Raw genomic sequence first — 24,565 nt, forward strand, 5'->3', positions numbered from 1 at the left:
TCCTATGCTACATATTACCATACACAATGATTAAGTACAATTAGTGGTGATGTGCATTAATAGTAACACCAAGAATTATAGGTTATTCTATGTCAATCAGTGTCTTCCATGAACCATGCCTTTAATATATTTAGTATAGGAGACGAAAATCGTGAAGAAGTTTTTAGATTGTTTTATGAGAACAGAACGTATAGTATGTATATGTTATATATCCTAGAATAATAGCTTACATATGTTATCAAGGGCATGCACACTTTAAAGAAAGCTTGAATCATACTAATAAACAAAAGGTGGGTTTTTCATCATTTGTTTAACCTGACTCATCATATCGACATGAAATTAACATATGCGCTATATGTTTACTGATAAGCAATGACTGGCAATTCTTTTCTAAATATACCTACGATCAAGACGTAATGCATAATAATGTAATGTAACATGTGATAATCATAATGATTATTGGTTTCTGTGGAATTTACTGATCAAACTTTTGGACGTATGTACATATTACAGAAAACAGAGTTGCTTCACTTTCACTCTTCTCGCCAAAAAAGGACATGTGTATCTTCTAACATCATAAACTCAACTTATTATGTTACATAATTATTACATTTACACTGCAAAATCACAGTCAATATTAAAAACTATGTAGAAATTATATTTTGTCCAATCCCCTCCCATGGTGCATTGCGAAATCTCACGAGAAATGCTACATTTTGGACGAGAACCTCAGAATCTGCCTGTTGCTGATTCGGATGATGTTAACCGGTACAAGTACAGGCTAATTCGGTTGTTTCTCCAGTGATGACAGAAAGCAAGTAAAACATGGTTCATCTCTAGGATTATGCAGACGTATTTTTAGACTGAAAATAGTCGCCTAACATTACAAATCCAGACAAAAAAATAGGGTAGGATTATTAGTTGTATTATTGTTGAGTAAATATTACGTAATTGGTCGTTGACTGCATTTATCTATAGAATAATTCAGAACCCCTTTTTCGTCCAGCTCCCTCATTAAATCATATTCTAACTGGTAAAAATGCGGTTTCTGTATTTTTCCGTTACCAGGTAAAAGATCGTCATGGTAATGAAAAGGAACCACTCTGTTCAAAGGGTCCCGTGGTAGAGGGTAGAAGCCGTACAGATTCACGTGATCGCAGAACGTGAGAGCCTGCAGGTACGTGATGATGCCGACAGAGGGCGCTCTGAACCTTGGGTACAGCTGTTCAAGCATCCTGAAAAGACATTTGAATGAAGGACTATCAGTTAAATCCTTGCCGAAGGATACAGGCTTGATTAGATACAAAAAATACAAATATTAATTAGAACAAAATTGAAGACGACTAAAACTAAATTTTGCCCGGTTATGTTCTTCAAACACTAAATCAAGACGTATTAAAGGAGACCTAGTCCTGTCCGTCTTTTACGTGAACAGTCACCAGTTTCCCATCCCCAGAATGCAATGCGAAAACAGGGGGTCTAACCTCATTTGCACAGGACAGGAAGGCATCGAAATGACCTGGTGACGTTAAACAGCTTGTTTTTCAGTGTGTTTTGAGGTGTTGGGGAATTTTATGCTCAACATTAATTAAATTACTATGGGCCGAATCTGACAACAAATAGAGAATGAAGTTTTGTGTTATTTTCAGCATGGAACATGTGGTTTGTAACGTTACAGCATCAGTATTATAGCGTTACCACTATAACGTTACAAACCACATATTACAAAAAAATCATTCTCTATTTGTTTTCAGATTCAATCCATAGTAATTTAGTGTGGCATAAATTGCCACAATAACGTTGAGCATAAATTGCCCCAATACCTCAAAACACAATGAAAAACAAATTGTTTAACGTCACCCTGTTTTCGCATTGCATTCTGGGGATGGGAAACTGGTGAATGGTAAAAGTATTTAAGAAATAGCTATATCAATAAATCACTTACTGGACTGTTATGTCCTTCAGGTTAAAGAGGTTGTAGGTAATGGTAATGTTTAAGCCAATGTCTTTCCACATGTCATTCAAAGTCTTCAAATGCATGTCAGGTCCAGTCCCGTGCCCTGACCGGGGGTCAAAGATAGGCTTGGGATAAAAGAAGATCGAATTGTTGTAGCTTTTTAATCTGGAAAGGATTTCTTCTCTGCTGGACATGTACTTCTCTGGTTTCCATTTTGCTAAAGTGTGGAGGCTGTCGGGATCGGCTTCTAGTGTGTTCTTCATCATGTGGAGCTTGAAGGTGCCCACTACTACCATGTTAACTTTGACCCCTACGTCATTGGCGTATCCGGTGATGGGCGCCATGTTGAATCGGATGACGAAATCATGGCGGTCGATTTCCGGTCCACAGCCGGTCCCTTTGATGATACCGCTTCCGCCCACTACTGCGCATGTGTTGTAGCGTCTGATTGGCGTGGTGCCACGGCAGTCTTGAAAAGGTTCACCGTGAAGATAACAATTACTCGTGTCTTCGTCGAAATTTGAAAAGAGCACGATATCTCTCTCTGGTGTAAAGACATCACTGACTGTTTTTCTAAAGAAAAAAAAAAGAAATATTGAAAAATCCTAGCCAGCTAAAGTGCCTCGGCCTGTTATTTGACCCTTCACCCCGATTACGTTAATTGAAACACACATTGGTAAATTGTGGAATTAATACAAAACAAAATAACTGCATTTAGAATATGTGCATCACTTGTTACTATCAGCTCTATTTTCCTTTATTATAAGGCCACACCGACTTAATTTTATTGATGACATTCGCGCGCGCATTGATTTTCACCTGTTCTACAAAAAGAGCACGTCCTCCGAGGCTCTGGCCTCGGTAGTCCATGGTAGTTAGCGACAATACGGAGCCGGTGGTAACTCTGGAGGATGACACCTAGGCTACTGAAACTCCACGACTCAAGAACTCAGTACATACGAACAGTTCCAATTTACAAATTCCACTAAAAGCCAGCATGTGCCGGCTTGTCGTATACGTCGCTATGTACTGCCGCAAATTCACAATACCCGCTTTGTATTCCTGTGGTTTAGTTGCATTTTTATTTTTGGCCGGTAATTTTTTTTATTTGCCCGCGCGCACTAGTTTGGGGGTCTTCATAGGATGTCATCCATGAAATCAAGTCAATGTGGCCTAATGGCAAATCATAAATGATAATCCTTAAAAAAGTTCTTTATGAAATAAAATCAACCAGTAGTTGAAGCTGTATTGCTCACCTGATTATGTCTGACGACTTGAAATGTTGCTCTCGCCAAGTGTTGTTGCCAGGCCATGGACCGGGATGTTTTTCTTTTTGCTGTAAAGTTGTAGATCAATATAATATTACTGTATAATCACTGTATAAAGATGGACGATTAACTCAAAACAACAAGCCAGACATTGCCCTACATGGAGATATACTGACACCATTGGCCCCTGCAGTAGCAAAGAAGCCTCTAGGGGCCCTTCACCAATTTTCCTGTGACCAAGAGCTTTCTGAGATATCACGAGATATCAAAAAAGGAAGTTCTGTTGAAGTACCAGGGAAAGTCGCCAGAAAGCCATATTGGCCTTCACTTGGTCGAAACCTACCCCACCTACGTACCTACCAAACTTCATGACAATCCATCCATAACGTCTTGAGCTAACTTGCTAAACCACAAGGATACAAACATGCAAACACTATCAAAAACATAACCTTCTATGCGAAGGTAGTATATAGTAGAGGGGATTCATTCCTCAAGCTACCGACATCTTGCACACGCAGTCTTCCCTCAGTGAGACATCTGGAGCTGCATAGTTCCCGTTTAGAACTTTTATTCAGCCTGTCACACGACCGGTTTCGCCTGTGTGGCTTCTCCAAGTGTACAGAGGCTAAATGACACAAGTAACATGAAGTTCTCACTTATATACCTTTCCAGTGCATAGTGCCCTCAGACAGGCTGAATAAAAGTTCTAAACGGGAACTATGTGGCTCCAGGTGTCTTATTGAGGGACGACTGCGTGTGCAAGATGTCTGTTAGCTTGAGGAATGAATCCCCTCTACTATATACTTCTATGCGAAGGTAATAACACAAAAAATTGCAGCCATGGAAAATTATAATGCAAACTAACCTTTAATGACTGATACTCCATGTCAGGAGGGCTGTACTCACTATCTGCCGACGGTCCACGTGGCTGAAAGTTCCACCCATACTGATACATTCTGTCAGCAACAACAAACAATAAGATCTCATACCTACATAAAAATGCCTTGTCTTTCTACTTTTTATTTGTCTCATGGATCATAGAAATGTGATGAATGCATGTATTGATGTAGCACAATCTATTTTACATTGTATCTACGGTTTTCTTAAGTCAGATTACATATTATATTTCATATGTAATAGTCCCATCCTTGGCAAGGTTTTATTTCAACATTTCATTATTTATTATGCAAATAACTCCACATAAACATAATTTATGTATATGTATGATGACCGAAAACTAACTTACACATGTCAAAAGTATGAAAAATCCTTTATCACTAAGGAATCATAGTATTTTCGTATTGACTATTCAAATTAGGTCCTAATTTGCATAATTAGTATCTGCATATATTCCACTCGCCATTACTTATATACACTACGTGTATCAAAGTCCTATGATGTGCAACAATGGAATTTTTTAATTTCCTCGTCAAATATAAAAAGTCAAAATTAGATACATTGCATGAAAATTTGTCCGTCTTTTCGTGATTTATCCACTTTGAAATATTTCACCAGAAACTCTCCTGCAGTTTCAGAACAAGCTGCTATGGGAAACGAATCCACAGCATTTGTTCCTAGCACGAAAAGCTATCTGTCACCAAAAATCAAGACCATAGCCCATCCCTCCCCCCCCCCACACACACACAAACATTCCAAAATGCACTGATCCATATCAACGATTTGCAGAAATGGACCAAGCTACAATATGAAAAATAGCTTACGTCTGGTGGACGGTTATACATCCCAGCATGTAGCTTCCCGTCATGGCCACCATCCACAGGAACACGTACATCAGCCACACACGGGGTAACTCAAACACTACAGCAGCCTGCATCATCTTACAAACCTGTACAACACAGGAACACGTACATCAACCACACACGGGGTAACACTACAGCAGCCTGCATCATCTTACAAACATGTACAACACAGGAACACGTACATCAACCACACACGGGGTAACTCAAACACTACAGCAGCCTGCATCATCTTACAAACCTGCACAACACAAGAACACGTACATCAGCCACACTTACTTAAACACATTCATGTATCATATGGTGAGCAGCCTCTCCAACTCTGCCCTGCTACACACTGTAATCCAAAACCACAGGTTGTCTGCCACATACACACAGCACCAGTCACCATAGTGACAGACGTTTGGTGCAGGTCATTGATCTTATGTGTTTGGAGAAGAAGAGGAAGAAGAAACAGAGCAAAAAGAACATGTTTCCCTTCTACGAAGGTAAGCATAATAATCGACTATATGTGAACATGCATACTGTTTCTGTGAGAGATGAGTAGTTTCCATTTTTCTGACATAATTGCTAACACACTTTTTAAAATTAGTTCGCCATCTGGAATTTTCTTTATATCGAGACTCAAAAAGTTTCAGAGTTTGAACACAGTGTTTTCATATCATCAAATCTGAAGGATTTTGCATATTCATGACCGCACGAGAAGTCGGATTTACCATAGCGACATACCAATGCCAGCTGTCTGGTGATGGGTGTTTCATGCGATCAATGGCGCCAGTGTAGTCTTTAGCTTTGTTAGGCGCCGAAATGAGTCCTTAGCATGGTTCACAGAATAACTCATAGCGCAGTCAGGATCGGCAAACCCAGGCTAAAATATATGTCTCCGTAATCCTGACAAGTCAGGGAACCTCGGGGAGTTCACTTGGCTTTCACACTTGCACGCAAAAACGAGCTTTGTAGTGTCAAAGTTGACCTTTATTCGCTTGCCACGAACTCATTTTGGCGTAGGTTTTCGATCTGTATGGGGGTTTTCGTGATACCGCTAATCCCATCTACTTCCGGGTCACGCCTCATGGCCGACGAGGTTGTTACTAGATGTATTTATGGTAGCAGAACACAGTTTTCGCCCTATGGGGATTTCTATAGTTAAGGACCCCAAGATGACTCACTTCGACGCGGTAAGAATTATAGCAGAGTGCACTTCACAAATACGAAAATCGAATATGTTTTAGAAGAAGGTACAAACTACAAAATATCTAGAAACCAAAAAATCCTGTCGGCGTATCTGCTCGTAACGTACACTTTGAAATCGCCCTCTACGGACGTGACCTGAACTGCAGCCGACTCACCCGGAAAGTCAGTTGCGCAATACGGCACATTCATACAATTCAAATCATACAGTCTCAAACCCGATACATTTCTACACCACACAGCACAATTTACGTCTGGCTGACGCTCTTATCAGGCTTTCTACCCAGCCTTCAAGAATATTCGCTGCACTACTTTCTATACCCGCGCCACAGACCCCGGGGGACGCCCATTAATACTGTGTTCTGCTACCTTATCATTATTAGAAAATCCCAATTTTTGAAAGACCAGTACCGCTTCTTCCGGGGTAGTGCTTGGAAAACCATGTGACGGGCGGATTTCTAGCGTCCATATCGCTCGTAATCTGCTGCGAAATGGCATTGAATACTTACATGGCTGAAAGAAATGAGAAGTGCTGTTTTTGATACAAATTTGGGGCTCGAACCTTGAGTCAGAGTATGCTTCTGTGTTGACCTTGACCTTGGTTGCTTTGACCTTAGATAAGTGGGATTGCAATGCTTCGCGCCATGGATCATTAAATAAAATGCAGTGATAAGGGATTTGAAAGAGATTCGGACATTTTTTCTGCACGTTCGCATCGGTTTTAGGGTCTTCAGATGATGACATCCAGAAAATCAAGACAATGTGGCCTCACTTGCTCGATTCGACTGTGATTTCTATCTTTTCAATCAAGATGTCTGAACCAGACAGACGTACCGCTCTTATCTGATCGCAAATAAATCAACACAATAGATTTTTACGACAATATCTTCCATTTTGCTTCTATGTACAGTTGTGTACATGCCATGAATGATATTCAGAATGTTGTTGGCAGATGCCATGTAAATGTTTTTTTTTTAAGGGTGAATTTGTTTTTACAGTTGTGCAGACTGTACGTCTGGTTCTGCACCAGCATACCAGTCTTATCGTGATTGTATCAGAATGCCGGGAGCACATCGCTTGCAAGTGTACGTGTATGGCATATATACATGTAGTGTGTTACCAACTCGGAGGTGATTTGACTCATTGAGGGTAATTATTCTAAATTCTCAAAATATGAAGGAGATACCGAAGGGGAGTCATTATTGCCCCCCCCCCCTCCGTCCTTCCGTCCTTTCTTTAAGTAAAGCTCTCCTTATTCTACGGAAGTATGTAAACAAGTAAAAAATTACAAACCATAGTTTTACGTGACAATTCACATAAAGCAAGTCTTGTTGCAGGTCTACAACAATTGGCTGACTGCCAGGTGCGCTTTAAGAAACTCAACTCCCTCAAATGTACTCAGAATGTTTGCCAGGGTCTTGAATTGTCCATACTTGGAAAGAAAAGACAGGTGTAGGGACCAAAGTTACATGTAAAGAATCGTGGCACCAATTACAAGTTGCACAAAATGATCAAACTGTTTCTTCCTGTATCCTACGTTGCACAGCTAAATTATTCTTGCGCGACGTGTTCTAGATAGTGTGAGCTCTATTTCCATATGTTTGAAATGGAACCCTACCCATGACGCCTTGTCTTTCATACACATGTCCTTCAGACACATGTCCCTTCTGTTCTCAATGACATGAATAGTCCTTTTATGGAACGAAGCAGATTAAAAATTCTAAATATTAAACATCTAAAAATTGTAAATAAGATCCTGATTTGCCTCACCAGTCCCATAGCTGCCATCTATCCCGCACCAAATATCAAGGCAGTTCATTCAAGGTTTCTCGAGTTATCGTGTTTACAGACACACACACACACAGACGGACACATACACACAGACGGACACACACACACAAACACAGACACACACACACACACACAGAGACAGACAGACAGACACATGCACACAGACGGACACACACATACACACACACACAGGTCACACACACACACACACACACACACACACACACACACACACACACACACACACAGACGGACACACACACACAGACAGACACACGCACACAGACGGACACACACACACAGACGGACACACACACGCAGACACACACACACACAAACACAGACACACACACACACACACAGACGGATACACACCAAGACGGACACACAGACAGATGGACACACATACACAGACACACACACACACACAAACAAACACAGACGGATACACACGAAGAAGGACACACAGACAGACGGACACACATACACACACACACACACACACACACACACACACACAGACAAACAAACAAACAAACACACACAGACGGATACACACGAAGACGGACACACAGACAGACGGACACACAGACAGACGGACACACACACACAAACACAGACACACACACACACAAACACAGACACACACAGACACACACAAACAGACGGACACACACACAGAAGTTTTTTTTTAAAGTATAGCATACCTGTACCCGTTAATTGAGGGGTGATAATGTCCATTTTCCCCTTTTCTACATACACACGGAGATGCTATCCGTAAAATAAAGTCAGTCTGGACTTTAGTGAAAAAAATTGCACCATGCTATTTACATTTGAAATGGAAACCTGCCATTTTCTTTCTAAATTGCCTGCTTTAGTCAACTATTTATGACGCGCATTTATGTATATCGCTAAATACAAAACAAAACTATGAGTCACTAATTTACATAAATTTTCTATAATATAGACGGTAAGATAAATATAAATATACAGATTTAAAGTTCTGTATAATACAATAAAACAGAGAACAGGTAATCTTTGACAGAGGTTCTATTGTACAGTAGTTGGTGGCCTTTCAAGGTTTGTTGTCCTTTTCCCTGAAGGCATCCTGCTTAGTACTCAAATGGTGCGTGAGACATTACGTACAAGAAGACAATCACAGTGTTACATTTCACACATTGAAAAGGTAACGTGCCACTTTAGCACTACCAGTGCTCTCTCGTCTTTACAACATAGAATTTGTAATTTCTTTGTAATTCTGAGTGCATGTGTGAAAAATAAAATGTAAAAACAATCATGATTTTACACGCAAGAAATCTTATGTGGTTTGATTGCCCTTTTCTTTACTTGCCCTATACAATTGATTTGATTCATATGTAGGTCCAACTATTAGTACCTGCTTTCATGCCACTCAAAATGTACAGTATAAGGGAAGCGGCGTACCTTTTGGAGTCCCTCCTATAAGTGAATCTAGGACAAATGTCTGGGACGCACCAGCTCAGTACAGCGGCTCCACAGTCAGGCTAAGACGGCTCAAGGACGTTTCAAACGCGCATGGCAACTACGCCGGGACGGTAACCCTCGTGTCGAGGCACTGCCGTACAATATGTCTACACCATTCTACACCTACGACTACACCATTCTCACCCAGGGGTAGCAACATTTTATAAAAACATACTTAGAACTTTATCAACCAGAAAAATTAATCGGTTTCACTATTTTCAGTTTGACGAATCTAGCATTGTGCATTGAAAGTATTCATTTTTTTACTTCGTAAGAAAAATGTGGAGAATGAACAGCATGTTTGAAGCTGAAGCAATGGTTGCGCCTTGTTTAAAACATTGCCCATCCCCTAGGCGATAGCTGCTGACCTTTCGTCCTCAGGGTTCGTAGCGACACCGAGAAAACCGGTTTTAGAAAAGGTCAGCATCTGCCGTGTGACGCCGGCGGCACTCCGCGGGTACAGATGCCGGTATGATAGAGATTTTACACGATACCGAATTCTCGAGCTTGCCGGGGAAGAAAGTCAGAACATATCATCACAAAGAACGCATCTCAAATATAGAAACTGCCAAGTCCGTTACAAATACACATCACACACATAATAGCAGCATCAAATGAGTATCTGACTTAATGCGATATAGAAGTAGAAATAGAATAACAACCGACAGACCCACAGTACTGCGAAAGCAAGACAACACAAACTTGCGTGCCCTGCCGGTCGAAACTCACCTTACTTATGCCGCGACACTTCAACCCGATGTCTTACAAGGCCCAGTCTACTATTTCATAAAGATTGCTATAGATATTCCTTTCCTACTTTCCTCAGACAGTGAGAGACTGGAACTTACTTCCACAAGACATTACAGACAATAGTGATCCTGCTTAAGGATGGGCGGTAATATATCCAGCACCTGACGCACCCCCCACCCACTCCCGAGTGCGGTACTCCAGCTGCTAAAGGCGAGGGGAGTTACTCACTGTACCCAATCAAGATCAAGAAAATCGCGAGCGATATCGGAGAACTAACCTGCCTGCTCTGATGACACAGAATGGCGCAAGATAGCCTCCGTAGCAGGCTTATAGAATCGAACCCAGGACCCATGGCCGAATGCCCTACGCCACACGACCCCATTGCTCCACGGAGGTTTTTTTTACTTTATAGGTCACCACAAAACAAGGCTCATGGTAGCCACTTGAGGACAGTGAGGACAGAGGTTTGTTGACCTTAGACTTGAAGAGTTTAAGGTTATACTCAAAAGGGAAGCAATTATGAGGTAGCTTATTCCAAAGTGATGTTGTTCTTGGAAAGAATCTTCCAGCGTGGAACTTGCTCCTAAGAGGTGGATAATGGAGGAAGAAAGGGTGATTTGCTTCGGTGGAAGTGGCAAGACGTGTCCTTGTTGAGAATGTTCGAAGTGGAGGCACTAGCGAATGAAGTTCCACGGAGCATTTACCGTGGAAGTAGCGATAAAATAACGCAAGGCTTGTAACATTGTGTCCTACGAACTTTATTTGACGCTTTCCTCTGACTTGGCACGTGTCTCTATATAAATGGTTTATTGGCCAAACATCACCCGTGCAATTGCAGCCTTATAGTGCTGAATTGATGCAGGCTAGGGTTTACAATGGTACAATGATACAAATGGTAATAACACACATAATAATACACATAATGACACATTATACATATTTTTTCCACATTTTTGTGGAACTGCCGCAAGGGTCTGTGCGGCTGCCATTCGGCACCACAAGGTGACCTCAATATACGGCTTTCCCCAATCGAAGTTAGGTACCCATTCACACCTGGGTGGAGTGAGGAAAGTCGTGTAAAGTGCCTTTCCCAAGGGCACAACATCGGGCGCATGTTCAGACATGTCCCGGGTACGACTCGCGGGATCGAACCCGGGTCTCCTGGTTGACAGTCGAATGATCTACCACTACGCCACCCGACGCCACAATGTATGTATGTGTGAAAATCGACAGGCAGGGATGATATCTGTACAGTGATGGATAACGGCAGCTCTCACGGCCATCAGGGGATGGATTTGTGGGCACTTCGCGGGATTTCATCCTCAAGGTGACTTTCGGAAAGCATTGGCGCCATAAGTTAACTATTGGCACAAAGCTAGTGATCATGCATATAGATGGACGTGTCAACTTTTAATGCGTAGTCATATACATCGCACAATATATTTCTCAAGTGATTTGTAGTCGGACTATCATGATATATGTGGCGTCGGGTGGTGTAGTGGTTAGAGTAATCGACTTTGAACCGGGAGACCCGGGTTCGATTCCGAGTCGTACCCGGGACATGTCTGAACATGCGCCCCGACGTTGTGCCCTTGGGAAAGGTACTTTCCTCACTCCACCCAGGTGTGAATGGGTACCTAACTTCGGTTGGGGAAAGTCGTATTGAGGTCACCTTGTCACCGAATGGCAGCCGCACAGACCCTTGCGACAGTTCCACAAAAATAATTGTGGAACAAATATGTGTATCATGTGTATTATTTGATTGTTGTGATTTGTATTGATTATTATGTAATACCCTGCATCAATTCAGCCGTATAAAGACTGCGACTGCACGGGTACTGTTTGGACAATAAAAAAAAAACATTTATTATTATATATAGAACTGAACGCCGACGATATTTTCAGTCGACGCAAAACAGCTCGTACGACACCTCCACTGTTCCAAGAAGTAAGATCTCAAACGACGTATTTCCTTAGTGGAACTGAAATAATATATGAATTCTTCTTTTTTTTTTCTTTTACATTTCACACTGCATTGGTCATTTTAAAGTGTATGTATGTATGTTTGTTTGTTTGTTTATTCAGGCATTACGAGATCTGGGCTTTAAAGTTTTAATCATTTATTCAATTAGTCAGTTAGTTAGTTAGTCCGTCCTGTTAACTACATATTCATCTGTATCTATATTGATTTTCATTTCTAAATTTTGTTTAATCCTTTTTTTACAATGCATTTTGCTAAAGATATGTAATATGACCAAAAGTAATTATATAATCAATTATATTTAAGTGGAACCCCCTCGATAAATCTGTAGGTTTCTGTGTCCTTCTTCATTATTCATTATTTAAGCTGACAAAATTGTTTTTTAAGTGCCAACAGAAATAAACAATAAACAAAACGTTGGTCTCCCTCATGAATCTAAAATTAAATTCTCCATAAGGCCACACCAATTTGATTTCTTGGTTAACGTATTTTTCTAGAAAAACAATGGAGCAGGCGGGCGAAAAAAAAATAAAAACAGGCCTAGGCATCCTATTATGGCCCAAAATGGTATGATAGGAGCCATGAAGTCAACACACCAGGCTGGTTCAAAATTTAAACAATGAATTTTGAACTTTTAATGATAGCACTGCATCCAAAGATGGAATAACTGTAACAACTAGAAAGGAAGGGACTGTTTTCAACTGGTCAGGGCAAGATATGAGCATTTTGCAGTTGATTCTGAATTTTTATTTCTTTTTTTCTTGCAAATCAGAAAAAAAATGAAGCGGGCGAATCCGTTAACCAAGAAATTAAATTGGTGTGGCCTAAGGCACGTACATTTCTGTGTAACTCTCTGCCCCGGCCACATGACGTCTTTCATTGTAAAACTACGCACGACCACAGCGGAACGTAATGTCATTGTTTCCAAAGAGCCATCTTCTCCGGACCTCATTTCCACCAGATATTGTTACGTCTTGTCCTTTCGAGTCAGTCAGATTGTTCTGGGATCTGCTAGACCTTTTTCTTTCTGTCCATTTTGTCCAAAGCAAATTGAAGTTGAATTTCACTTTGTCATGGAATCTTCTAGATATTACGTTTTACCTAATAAGCTATTCGCATGTATGTAATAACTCTCACAATGCAAAAATAGGTAAATACATAAAAGACTATTTTGTCATTAGAAAAAATACCGAAAGTCGTGATTGGCCCGACTTGATTGTATATTATTTGTATATTATACTAGCACTAGCACTTGATGTTTTAGTAACTAACTAGGATGTTATATATTTATACCCTTTTCTTTTTGTCACTAAACCACACTCAAACCTTCTCCGTTAGATTTTTCAATTCGCATAAAATGCAAAATCTGACATTTGTACTAGGTCTATCATATTGAAACTACTTTAGAGTAGAAAATTATCCTTCTTTAGTCATAGCCTTCTCTGTAAATACAAGAGCAATGTGATCGCCGGTGGTGCCACTATTAAGACAACTACTGGACGAAACGAACCAGAATTTGATGTGGTTTTATGTACCATTAGGGCAGGCTTATCAACGACCAATGTTACATGCACTAACAAGGGGCTAGTGCTATGTATAGGTAATTAGTAAGCTTATCTAGATCGCTCTACATTTGTAGGGAGCATAGGAAATGGTAACTAACCCTTTCTCAGAAATGTATGTATGTATATAAAGGTTAGGCCACAGCAAGTCATTTTTATGGATGACATCATCACAGGAACAAAACAAGAAATTTTGTTGCCCTCTGACAGTGGTGAACATGCCGAAAATGGGCAGATAACTATGAAGACAGGAGACACGAAAAGACTCTGATTCAATGTTTTGTTTCTTACTTTGATGCAGTGATATGTGATACTGGCTGTGTGTATGTGATGTTCTCACTGAATCAAAAGCATTTCTACAATTATTTAGTCAACATTTGAGAATGTAGGAAACTTGTTTTTTTCGGCAAGCCTTGTTTTTTTTCGCCCGCTCGCATTAGATTTGGAGTCTGCGGAGGATGTCATCCATAAAATCTACTCGCTGTGGCCTTAACTTACTAACTGGTTTGATGTATTTATTCGGCTGCATGTAGATGTAGCATCCTCTCCTGTTTTCCTAGATTAAAAATGACGAGGCTTCCAGTTGTTTTGTATCGAGATATCCAACATGCAAACCACGGTATTGCTTCCTCGTTCAGTTCGAGCATGGCCAGCGCAGCGACTGAGATTACACCGGGAAAAAACATCCCGCATACTTTGAGTCATTTCCTACGTGACATGGGTACGACTGTTCTGCAATCAGTGCGATCATACAGACGGTTGAGTCCCGGAGGAATCAGGACTAATTTCTCTGCCCCGCCGAGCGGCTGACATGTGGTCGTCATGTGTCGTACCTTGTGCCTGATTATCTGGACGAGTCCACTTCTGACTGGAGGCTCCAAGGTTGCCATCACCCCGCTCTCGGACTAGGTCATAGGCACAGCTAAACGGTAAGCGTTTATGCCTCCGTTCCGACGTTTTCATATTCCTGTAGCACAGATTCATGAATTTTCTTCAATACTGGTTTAGCGACATGTCCCCGGTTGACAGAAATTTCGCGTGTTGTTCTGGAATAGTTGGGAAATCATGTATTAAACGTTGGACTCGAGCGCCGTGACTAAAATACTACATGTGGTGTTGATGTTTTCCACGACATTGTTATTCACTCTTTTTTTTTTCTTCTAAATAACGAAGATGATATGTTAAGATTATCGGATAGCAATGTCACGGGATGAAGCTACCACGTAGAAACAATAACGTCCCTCAGTGTTCGCCTTCATAGGATAAACTAATTGCTTGTGTCTATGCTGCTGGAATGCACGGTAGGATAGGGAGGAGACTCCATGATAAATTGTTACAAGCACCGCGGCGACAAACGTAGAGTATAAAACACGACTTAGTATTCCACCCATGCACCGGTGTGCTCAAGACAATTTCAGAGCGCTCCTATATGTCAAAATTTGGCAGTTTTCGCGTAGTACATGCTATCTGTTTCAATGTCACTGGGATATACGCACCGATTTCTAGTCACGAGGGTTGTATTTTTTAGTAAATGTTGCTGAAATGTCACAACAAATGGACCGTAACATGACGGAACATTTTAAGGACAAACGTTGGGTTTGTTTAGCAAACCACGTCTCCAATCTGTCAATCAACTCGTTCATTAACCAGTGAAATCAACAAACGAACTATAGCCAGCCAACCAGGAGTCAACCCGCTTTGGTGATCCATCAACCAATCAACCAATCAGAAATCACGCAACAAATCCAGTCAGCCAATCATGTGAATTTGATGGATTCATCCTGTCCGCTCAGGACGCGTGCTGGAGAGAAGTCGCCTTGACACGTTATATCTGCCCTTTTCGTTCGTTCCCTGCCAACTCCCGAATGAGTAGAACTCCACAGACGGGTTCCCTGATTTGCTATCGATGACAATCTAATCACCAGCGTCTAATCCTCGACCAGTGGGATGACGTCACTGCCTAGCAACGCGCTTGGATACGGCGAACGAGCGGGAATTTCTAGCTCTCGTGTTTGACCTGTTATTACATTCTGAAGGTCAGTAGGGGAGGGGGGATGCATACTTATTACAATCTCCCCTCTATTATCAAACCAGTTGCCAGGCGCTTATATTAGGGCATATAATAGCATATATCCTACGACTAACACGTATCCAGAATTCTAGATATTACTAATCAAATTTGTAAGGAAACAGCTAAATCATTCTTAATGGGTACACTATCTAATTCCCTGTGTGCATACAACCATCAAAGGCTGCATTTCTAAGCGAGGAACGTCATTGGTCATTAGTCTGGGCTTGTCAAATTAGATCATGTTAGGATATTCCATTATATACCTCAGTGGAGGGGGTGGATGGGTCTGTTTTGGTTTATTCTTTTATGTGTAGAAATAAAAATGACAGGAATCAATCGTTTCTTGAAATCAAAATAATCTTGATATCAAATTGGTTTATTGCACAAAAGCATCTTGTGGCCTGACGGCTGAATTGCAGACTCATTTACAATCTGTCATCGGAATAATAAACTTTGACTGTAATAATAAAAACAAGTACTAAAATCACTCTAATTGTAGCAGTGTGAAACAAATCTAAAATCACACTAAACGTAGTATTTCAACAATATATAGAAATATACGGAGGACAGGTGATTTTTACCACCCCTCCTGAAGCGTCCAGTGGAATAGCCCTTATAGCTGGTTACTTATAAAGCAATGTGGCTGACAAAACCCAGGGCTTAGGTCCCACTGGTATTAATGATGAGTGCTGAATAGGGCTGGCCCATTCAACTTTCTGTGGGTAGCACATGGCGGTTTTCTATGTTATCACTCATGCAGCAGGGAGGAAAAAAAGAAACCTCTTGTCTCTCTTGTCTAGATTTCCTTTTTTTATTATAATAATAGTAATACTGGTTTATTTCTTTCATACTATACGGTACAGAGTAGCAGGGTCCACGTAGGACCCTGAATTGATCTGCCGCATTACACAAATTATAAAAAACGGTTGGCACATATATTAAAAGAAATTATTAAAAACAGTTAAAAACAGCAATTAAAGCATTTACAATAGGTGGAGATCATAGTCAAGCGGTTAAAAACAGCAAATTATTAAAAGTATTTACAGTAGGTTGCGATCATAAAGCAGATACCATGTCATAACAGATTGTTGTTTTTGTTCAGTAGTCTTGCGTGGTAAGGTATGCTACTGTTTCTAGATCTTGATTTTGTTACACCACAATTAAAAATGGGAGGAATAATGCGTATGCCCAGAATACTTATCATCATGACGTTGCTTAAAGTAAAACCATCGTAAAGTAGAGTGAATACAACAATTGATATTCTCTCGAAGACGTATATTTCTCGAGATACATGTTGATACATTTGTGAATGGGTATATGGATAGTGATGAGATAAATATATAGGATAGGTCATTAGATTAGAAAAATAAGAATAGATAAGGAATAGATATAGATTTGATACTACCATTGCTGAGTACTAGATACTTGGTAGATGCTACATGTATTAGATGACAGATACTATATAATATCAATATGTATTAGATGAATACATACGCTTCTAGATAAATACTATCAGATATTAGATCTATAGATAAATATATTAAGTAGAGTAGATTAGATTAGATTAGATTAGATTAGATTAGATAGATAGCATATAGATAGCAGTATAGACAGCAAGACAAATATAATGACAGATTCTGTCAGAAACAGATAGACAAATAGGTAGATACTAGACAGATAGACATTGAGACAAGTACTATTAAATAGAAAGATTAGAATTTTAGATGCTCATTGTACGTTATTTTAGAAGTTGTTTATTGCAAATTCATGCCCGGGGGCTAATTGCAAACAGATATTGACAAGAAAAATGTGGTAATATAAGACTATTTGCTAACATGAAGTTCTACGTGTACGATATACTTATCAAACCTACTATCTCTACTTAAATCTAATAACGCTGGTATACATACAGGATAAACAGTAGATATGCAATATGTGAACAGGTAAGAGGAACAAGGTAACTGATATTCTAATCTATTCCGTTCTATTAAACTATTCTATTCATGATATTAGGGGGGTTGACTACTTCTCAGGAGTTATTTTCCAAAAGGTGTTAAAGTTCGAAGTCTGTAACGACCTCCGTCTATGTATGTATATATTTTGTAACTACCCTCAAGAAATATTCTTGTTTAGTCTCCAGTATCTTGACTTTCGGTCGAGTGAAGTTCAGCGTCTTGGGGACTCACTGTGAATGTTCTTAGACTTTTTACGAAAGTGATATTCTCTTTAAAAGTTGTATTGAATTACTATTCTGTATTTTGTCTCTAACATTACAACAGAATCTTATCCTTCAAGATTTTGGACTAAAATTAAAATATACACATCCGCATTAATAAGAAAGTTTATTGCAAATACTTGCCCGAGGGCTAATTGCAGTTACAAACAACATAAGAAAGAAAATACAGTGGTATGTGAGACTATATCTACGTCTAGCATTATACTATATTCTACAACATGCATGGTACTAGTTTTACTGAGTTTGACTTCTTCTTTTGAGGCCTTGGCCATAATTTTTAGATGATAACCGTCTAATTGAATTATCACAGGCGGAGTTACTTTATTTTCGATGCAGACTATAGAGCAGCGTAAGTCCATCAAGAATTCACGGCGCCCATTTTCCCACCCACTGCATACTAACAATATCAACACGTCCTACATGTTTGAATCAATTTTAGAAATAAGGGACAATGTGGCGCCACACGCACTAGCCACTACAACCTACATATGACAGGCCACAGCAAGTAAATTTTATGGATGACATCCTCCGCAGACTCCAAATCTAACGCGAGCGGGCAAAAAAAAACCAAGGCGGGCCGAAAAAAACAAGGTTCTTACATTGTAAAATCTGGACTCAATCATTGTACAAATAGTTTTGATTCAGTGGGAACATCACATATACACAGCCAACATATCACATATCACTGCAAAGTAAGAAACAAAATAATTCAATCAGAGCCTTTTCTTGTCTCTTCTCTTTATAGTTATCTGCCATCCACCTTCCGGCATGGCAACAGACATCTTTGCCCATTTTCGGCAGGTTGACCACTGTCAGAAGACAACAAAATTTCTTGTTTATTTTTCCAAAATCAGGCGAAAATTAATGCGCGCGCTGATGTCATCCATAAAAATTACTTGCTGTGGCCTAAACAGAACAAAAGGCAACAAAATTATTTGGATGTAGACTGCGTCTTTAATGTTTGTTATGAGTTATTTGCAAACATATGATATATAAATGTGCCTCACATTTCAAATTAACATCATTTATTTCCTGATAACAGTCTATATGCAGCCGTTGGAATGCTGTCCTGTCATTGGTTAATTATTAATGAGATTTGGCGACGGAAGGAACGCCATTAAGTTTGCCAGACTGGTCATTATTCGGTACTAAACCCCGTGATAAGTCCTCCCTGTGGGATGGTACATCCGTGTTTACTTAGTGTCCTTCAACTGACCAAACCGGCATGTCGTGGTCCTCAGCTGAAGGACAGAAGTAACGGATTTATGGCAATCAACAACAGGAACTAGGTAAGACATTCGTGTACTATCTATCTATCCATTCAAGGCGTGGCGATTGTAATGAGATGTTTATTGCAAATTTATGCCCGAGGGCTAATTGCAAACAAAATGTGGTGATATAAGACTATTTGCTAACATGAAGTTCTACGTGTACGATATACTTATCAAACCTACTATCTCTACTTAAATCTAATAACGTTGGTATACATACAGGATAAACAGTAGATATGCAATATATGAAGAGGTAAGAGGAACACGGTAACTGCTATTCTAAGTTGTAAGTTTGTACGTTCACAGAAATATGAATTATCTACTCATGATGCCAGCATCTAACTACTTTTGAAATAGATTGAAGTATAAAATTCAACTGAAAAATAGTCAAATTTTGCTATTCGTTTGGCTTAATCTAAACTTCCCCACACAAGATTGTGAAACGTGCGCTCTCATCATCATCATGCAAAAATATTACACCGATACAAATTAATATCATAACCGGCAAGTAGGTCTTTTCTTACACAATTTGTTCTGTTGAGTTTTCTGCACAACAATTTTAGCAGGTACAATGTATAGCAGATAATAAGATTACTAGCTGGTATGGGTCCAGCAAAATTCTTCATATAGGTTCAACGGATACTATGTCTAGCAAAATGTTGAATTCAAATACTGACTAAGAGCTGAGTACACCTAAGTACGTGCTAAGCTACACTATATTATATTTATAAAGGGTACAATGAGAAGTTGTAAATATACTATACAGGTTCTATGAGTACTATACTTCAAAGCGTCGACCAAATTACTGGCTAAGATCTGTTACAATTCTACATATAGGTATGGTACACTATACTATACTATATCATTAATAAAGTATACGAAGAGGTATTGTATATCTACTATATAGCTTTACATGTTGATATTTTTAAGTAGTTATTTCAAGATTTCTTTTTTGCATGCCAGTATAAATGTATTAAGCCTATATATATAGATAAACATAGTCTGCCTTCAATCTCAGTTTTTCCCAATCTGTAAGGAATACAGCCTTGCGAGAAGATCAGGAATGCTTTTGCAATTTTACCAAAAACAAAGCAATATTCAGAATACGTTACAAAAAATGGCATGTCTTGAAGATATCAAGATTAGTTTCCAAAAGCCCCCCCCCCCCTGCCAAGCAGGCATGTTTTTTAAACGTAAGTTGTGTCCTGGCTTTGTCATAATGAATAGAATAATTTAGAGACCAACCCATGTATTTTCTTTATTATTTTTAAATATCTTTATACACAAAATCACAAAAACAATACATTATATCGCAATTGATACACTACAAACTTAAAATGCGAATTTAAAACAATACCTAGTTATACAATTTACGACTATAGATGAACAGCAATTGGTGGTCATAAGACTTATACAGTAGATTTAAAGCAAGGAGAGATTACAAAACTTAAACAACATATTTACAGCACAGAGATGGGCGAATCAAAATGAAATTTTTATTCTTTCAATCGTGCCCAACTATACAGTGACATGTCGGTGAATGTTAGACATCCAGGTAATACGATACGCCAAAAAGCAGTTACTCAAGCATTCTTCCAAAATCATATCCAGTTGCTTGAGTAACTGCCTTTTGGCGTATACAGTGACATACTGTGACGTAATGGTTGGGTGTTTGGCCCAGGAACTATAGTCATAGATCTTTGGTTCAAAACTCCTAACATGCCCTGATGTTGTGCCATTGGGAAAGACACTTTATAAGACTTTCCTCACTTCACTAAGGTGGAAATGAGTACCTAGCTTTGGTTAGGGACGTTCCCCGGATAGGACGTTAAATGGAGGTCCTGTGTTTGAGAAGAGTCACGATTCGAGCATTCGTTAAAGAACACAAAAGAAGAAAAAATAGTAGGTGTCCTCAGCGTGCAAAATACCTGGTTGCCCAGTCCCCGGGCAACCAAATTTTTACTTGGGGCAACCTACTTTTGAACCTAGGAAGCCCAGTGTGCTACCTGAATTTTAAGAAGCCCCCCCCAAACCAAAAAAAATTATGCACCACCACTGTGGTGATGCTTTTTAATTTTAGGTATTAATGGCTATTACTAGTATTACTTAACTAAATGCTGTTAGAAATATTGTCAAATGCTTATGTATGTAACATTACTTAATTTGAAGAAAGTACTAGTAACATATAGGTGGGGCAACCTAAAATTCAGATGGGCAATTTTTGCCGCAGGTTGTCCAGTTGCCCAACCTGGTTCAAAAAAGTATTTTGTACACTGTGTCCTCCCTAATTTCTTTTCGCACCTGGGGTCTTATTAAGGTCACCTGAGTTCATGCCGAATGACAGCCGCTCCAGACCCTTGCGATAGCAACTCAGACCCCCTCCCCCAAATTCAGACCAAGGGCACGGTTGCTTGAATCATATTCTAGCCAGGTATCAATGTAGGTAAGCAAATAAATATTCTTAAAGTTAGACAATGTAATCGTAGTATTGAACTAGAAAACTCTCAACGCAAATGCCTTTCGTCAGTGAAGCGCATCAATTTTCTGTAGATTGTGTTAAATTTATCATCGCTTTCGTTGTACAATGTATAACGTTCTGAACCGCGTTTTCTGTCAAATCATGTATTTCCCGTTTTGTGAGCACAGCGCGTCGGTGACCCGTATTCTTTTACATGCATCAAAATTTCATCAGGGTTCTGCACGTAACATCGTCCTTTTGTTTAAACGCTTGCAAAAAGACATTGAGGTCAATAAGTATTGGCTTTACATAAATCATACTAACGCTACCTCTGAGGGGTTGAAAACATCACGCCATCGTAGGGAGGGGGGCATTTGTACAACGCCAGACATGCATACATCGACTTTTGGTATGTCACAGACTCTTTAATTATTAACGTCGCTGCCACTATGATTGTTCAGTGACGTGTGAGACTGAAGGGTTCTGATTTATCGTTATGAAATTCTATCTGGAAAAAGAGGAGGTTAAAAGACAAAGTTTTTAATATTCATAATAACAGGAATTTATCTTTAATACGTCAAATATTAGAAAAATAGAATTTGGTATTTCTGCTGCCATATTTTCGTCATGAATTAAAAGAATCATGCACCTTAGGGCAACATTGCTTAATAATTCAGCGTCTTGTCTGTACCACATGAAATTATGGTATACTTGCTCATAAAACACTAGTCCCGGCAGGTTTCAAAGTGGATTTTAATTTTCGCCCTAACATATATATATACTGTTACCTAGTGTAGAATATTAAAAAGGGCCTCAAACAAAACTATCCATATTGTTGTGTTTGTAATTTATGTTCATTTAATCCGTTTATTTATACTTTGGTATGTGAGAATCCGGCACTATCTTCGGGTTCATACTCAATGAGGTGACGTAACACACTGTAAAAGGGCACTGTCGCCATTAATGTAGACCAATCCATGCTATGCCCCATACAACCGCTAGATGGGGTTTGGTAGCCTGTTACAGCAGGCCTCCTACCACAATATTCGTTTGGTATTCGACAGGAAAATTGATCTTTTTTTGGCGACGTCTCAGGGAGGAGCCTAATGGTACAGTGTTGTATGCAGTTTGCAAGAATTCTAAGAATTGTATAGGAATTTTGTCCACAGGCATGCGGAATGTCCACAGGCATGTCTCTGACCCACATCTATGCCCACATTCCTGGAAACCCTTGGGAAGACCTCTCTGCCCCGGATGGCCCTACTTTCTGTGACCCCGGGGGGCTCATTCACTATACATGTACACTCAGGGAAGGAGTGCACTGTATCTGTCTAGACTTAACAGGTACCAAGTCTTCCTCAAAATCATGAAATGATGGCAGTGCCATGCAAACAATAACCCTAACACCAACCACCGTCGCCATGGCAATGTATGTTTTCATTGCCAGTCTTCTTGCAATCTGTTTTTATTGCAGTGCGTCCTGATCCGGGCATGGTGAACTGCCGCCTGTCACAAGTAAACTACCAACTCCAAAATCTTGTCCCTCCCTAAATTTCATTATTCTTCTAAATAATCTAATTTCTGATCTTCCTCCGGATGTTAACTTTAGGCTGCTTATCGGTTGCCCCACGGTCTGCTTGGTGTGGAAGTTGGGTCTAATGTCATAGACTTAGTAGGTTAAAAGAATTTTCCAATGACTGATGAAGCTATATATTTACAAAGATCTTTATTCCGTGAATAGTTTCATTAGGTAGGTAAGAGACTGTATGATAAGGTTCTTATTCACAATTTAATATGTTGTTTCTCTGATTTTTTCAGACAAAATATGAAGCGACAGGGCGAAAAAAAAAACATTGAGCATTTTGCAGTTGATTTAAAACATTTTTTTTTTTGCAAATCAGAAAAAAAATGAACATGGCGAATCCGAGAAACAACAAATTAAATAGGTGTAGATATGTCAAGGATCTGTACACGCCGACGTTTCAGTGACTGTCTGTCCTCAGGGCAATACTGACTAGCTTTACCTCGAACTGCAGCTAGGTGTCGCTGCTTAAGTGGTAAGTAGTGCTATGGTCCAAGACGTGGAAAATCCGCTCTAGGCATTGAACCCCCACGGGAATTAAGAAACCGTGTCAAATTCGGTGAAATTTGCTTAGTAAATCTGGTATTGACGACGGTTGAAGTAAAATACGCCTGTTTATTTCACCGTCAGACCTCCGTTGCCATGGCAACGGTCACTAGGACCGCCCCCTATGCTTTACAATGGGAGTTCCCCACTGGCCAGAGAACGCGTACCCCCCCTCCCCTTTCTCGCCGTAAAACGGACTTACACTAACTAAAAATACACTCAGAACGTGAGAGGATACAACAATGATACCCGCTAGCCAGAAAAAAGTCGGCTGGAATAGTAAATTTGACCTGATAAGAAGACCATTAAATGGCCCGTCATTAGGGCCTTGTACGGGACCTAGCCCTACGACAGGTGCCGAAGTGCAAAGTTGCCGAAATCTCAGCAACCGTTCGGATTTGTGGAATAAAAATTTGGCCAAGTTTCACATCTTGACTAGTTTTATCGTATAAACGAAAAAAAATTCAAGGCCAAGTTCGTTTAAGGCCGCACAACACAGTATTTATGGGCGAACCCCGTAGTCAAAAGTAGTCCGGGCACAAAGTAGTGCTGCACAATACTAGAGAAGGGTGCAGAGATTGTTCTGAACATGGTATCGAGATAGAACCTGTGGTAAATGTTAGAGGAATACGTCAGTTTTG

At 39.8% G+C, this 24,565-nt stretch overlaps 2 protein-coding genes across 2 annotated transcripts in view; one reads left to right on the plus strand and one right to left on the minus strand.

Annotated features, from left to right (window-relative positions):
* Positions 1–612: 612 nt before the first annotated feature.
* On the minus strand, positions 613–14,650 carry LOC109465024 (CMP-N-acetylneuraminate-poly-alpha-2,8-sialyltransferase-like). Its single transcript, XM_019762147.1, has 5 exons — positions 14,594–14,650; positions 4,947–5,071; positions 1,946–2,530; positions 1,066–1,235; positions 613–617 (listed from the first exon to the last, which is right to left on the minus strand). Exons 1-5 carry the CDS (start codon positions 14,648–14,650, stop codon positions 613–615), a joined length of 942 nt encoding a protein of 313 aa, XP_019617706.1.
* A 950-nt stretch (positions 14,651–15,600) lies between these two features.
* Positions 15,601–24,565, plus strand: part of LOC109465050 — a 16,207-nt gene continuing 7,242 nt past the window's right edge. The window contains exon 1 of the mRNA XM_019762193.1: positions 15,601–15,796. The gene's annotated coding sequence lies outside the window, so the exon portion shown is untranslated. The remainder of the gene's footprint in view (positions 15,797–24,565) is intronic.

The sequence above is a fragment of the Branchiostoma belcheri genome, unplaced genomic scaffold, assembly GCF_001625305.1.
Source record: "Branchiostoma belcheri isolate BF01 breed outbred unplaced genomic scaffold, Haploidv18h27 scaffold146, whole genome shotgun sequence".
NCBI lineage: Eukaryota > Metazoa > Chordata > Leptocardii > Amphioxiformes > Branchiostomatidae > Branchiostoma > Branchiostoma belcheri.

Coding starts and splice junctions, on each gene's coding strand:
- LOC109465024 (XM_019762147.1), bottom strand. CDS start 14,650: ATGGCAACCTTGGAGCCTCCAGTCAGAAGTGGACTCGTCCAGATAATC. Junction 2,531..4,946: donor TGTATAACCGTCCACCAGAC/GTAAGCTATTTT, acceptor TTTTTTCTTTAG/AAAAACAGTCAGTGATGTCT. Junction 1,236..1,945: donor CTGAAGGACATAACAGTCCA/GTAAGTGATTTA, acceptor ATGTCTTTTCAG/GATGCTTGAACAGCTGTACC.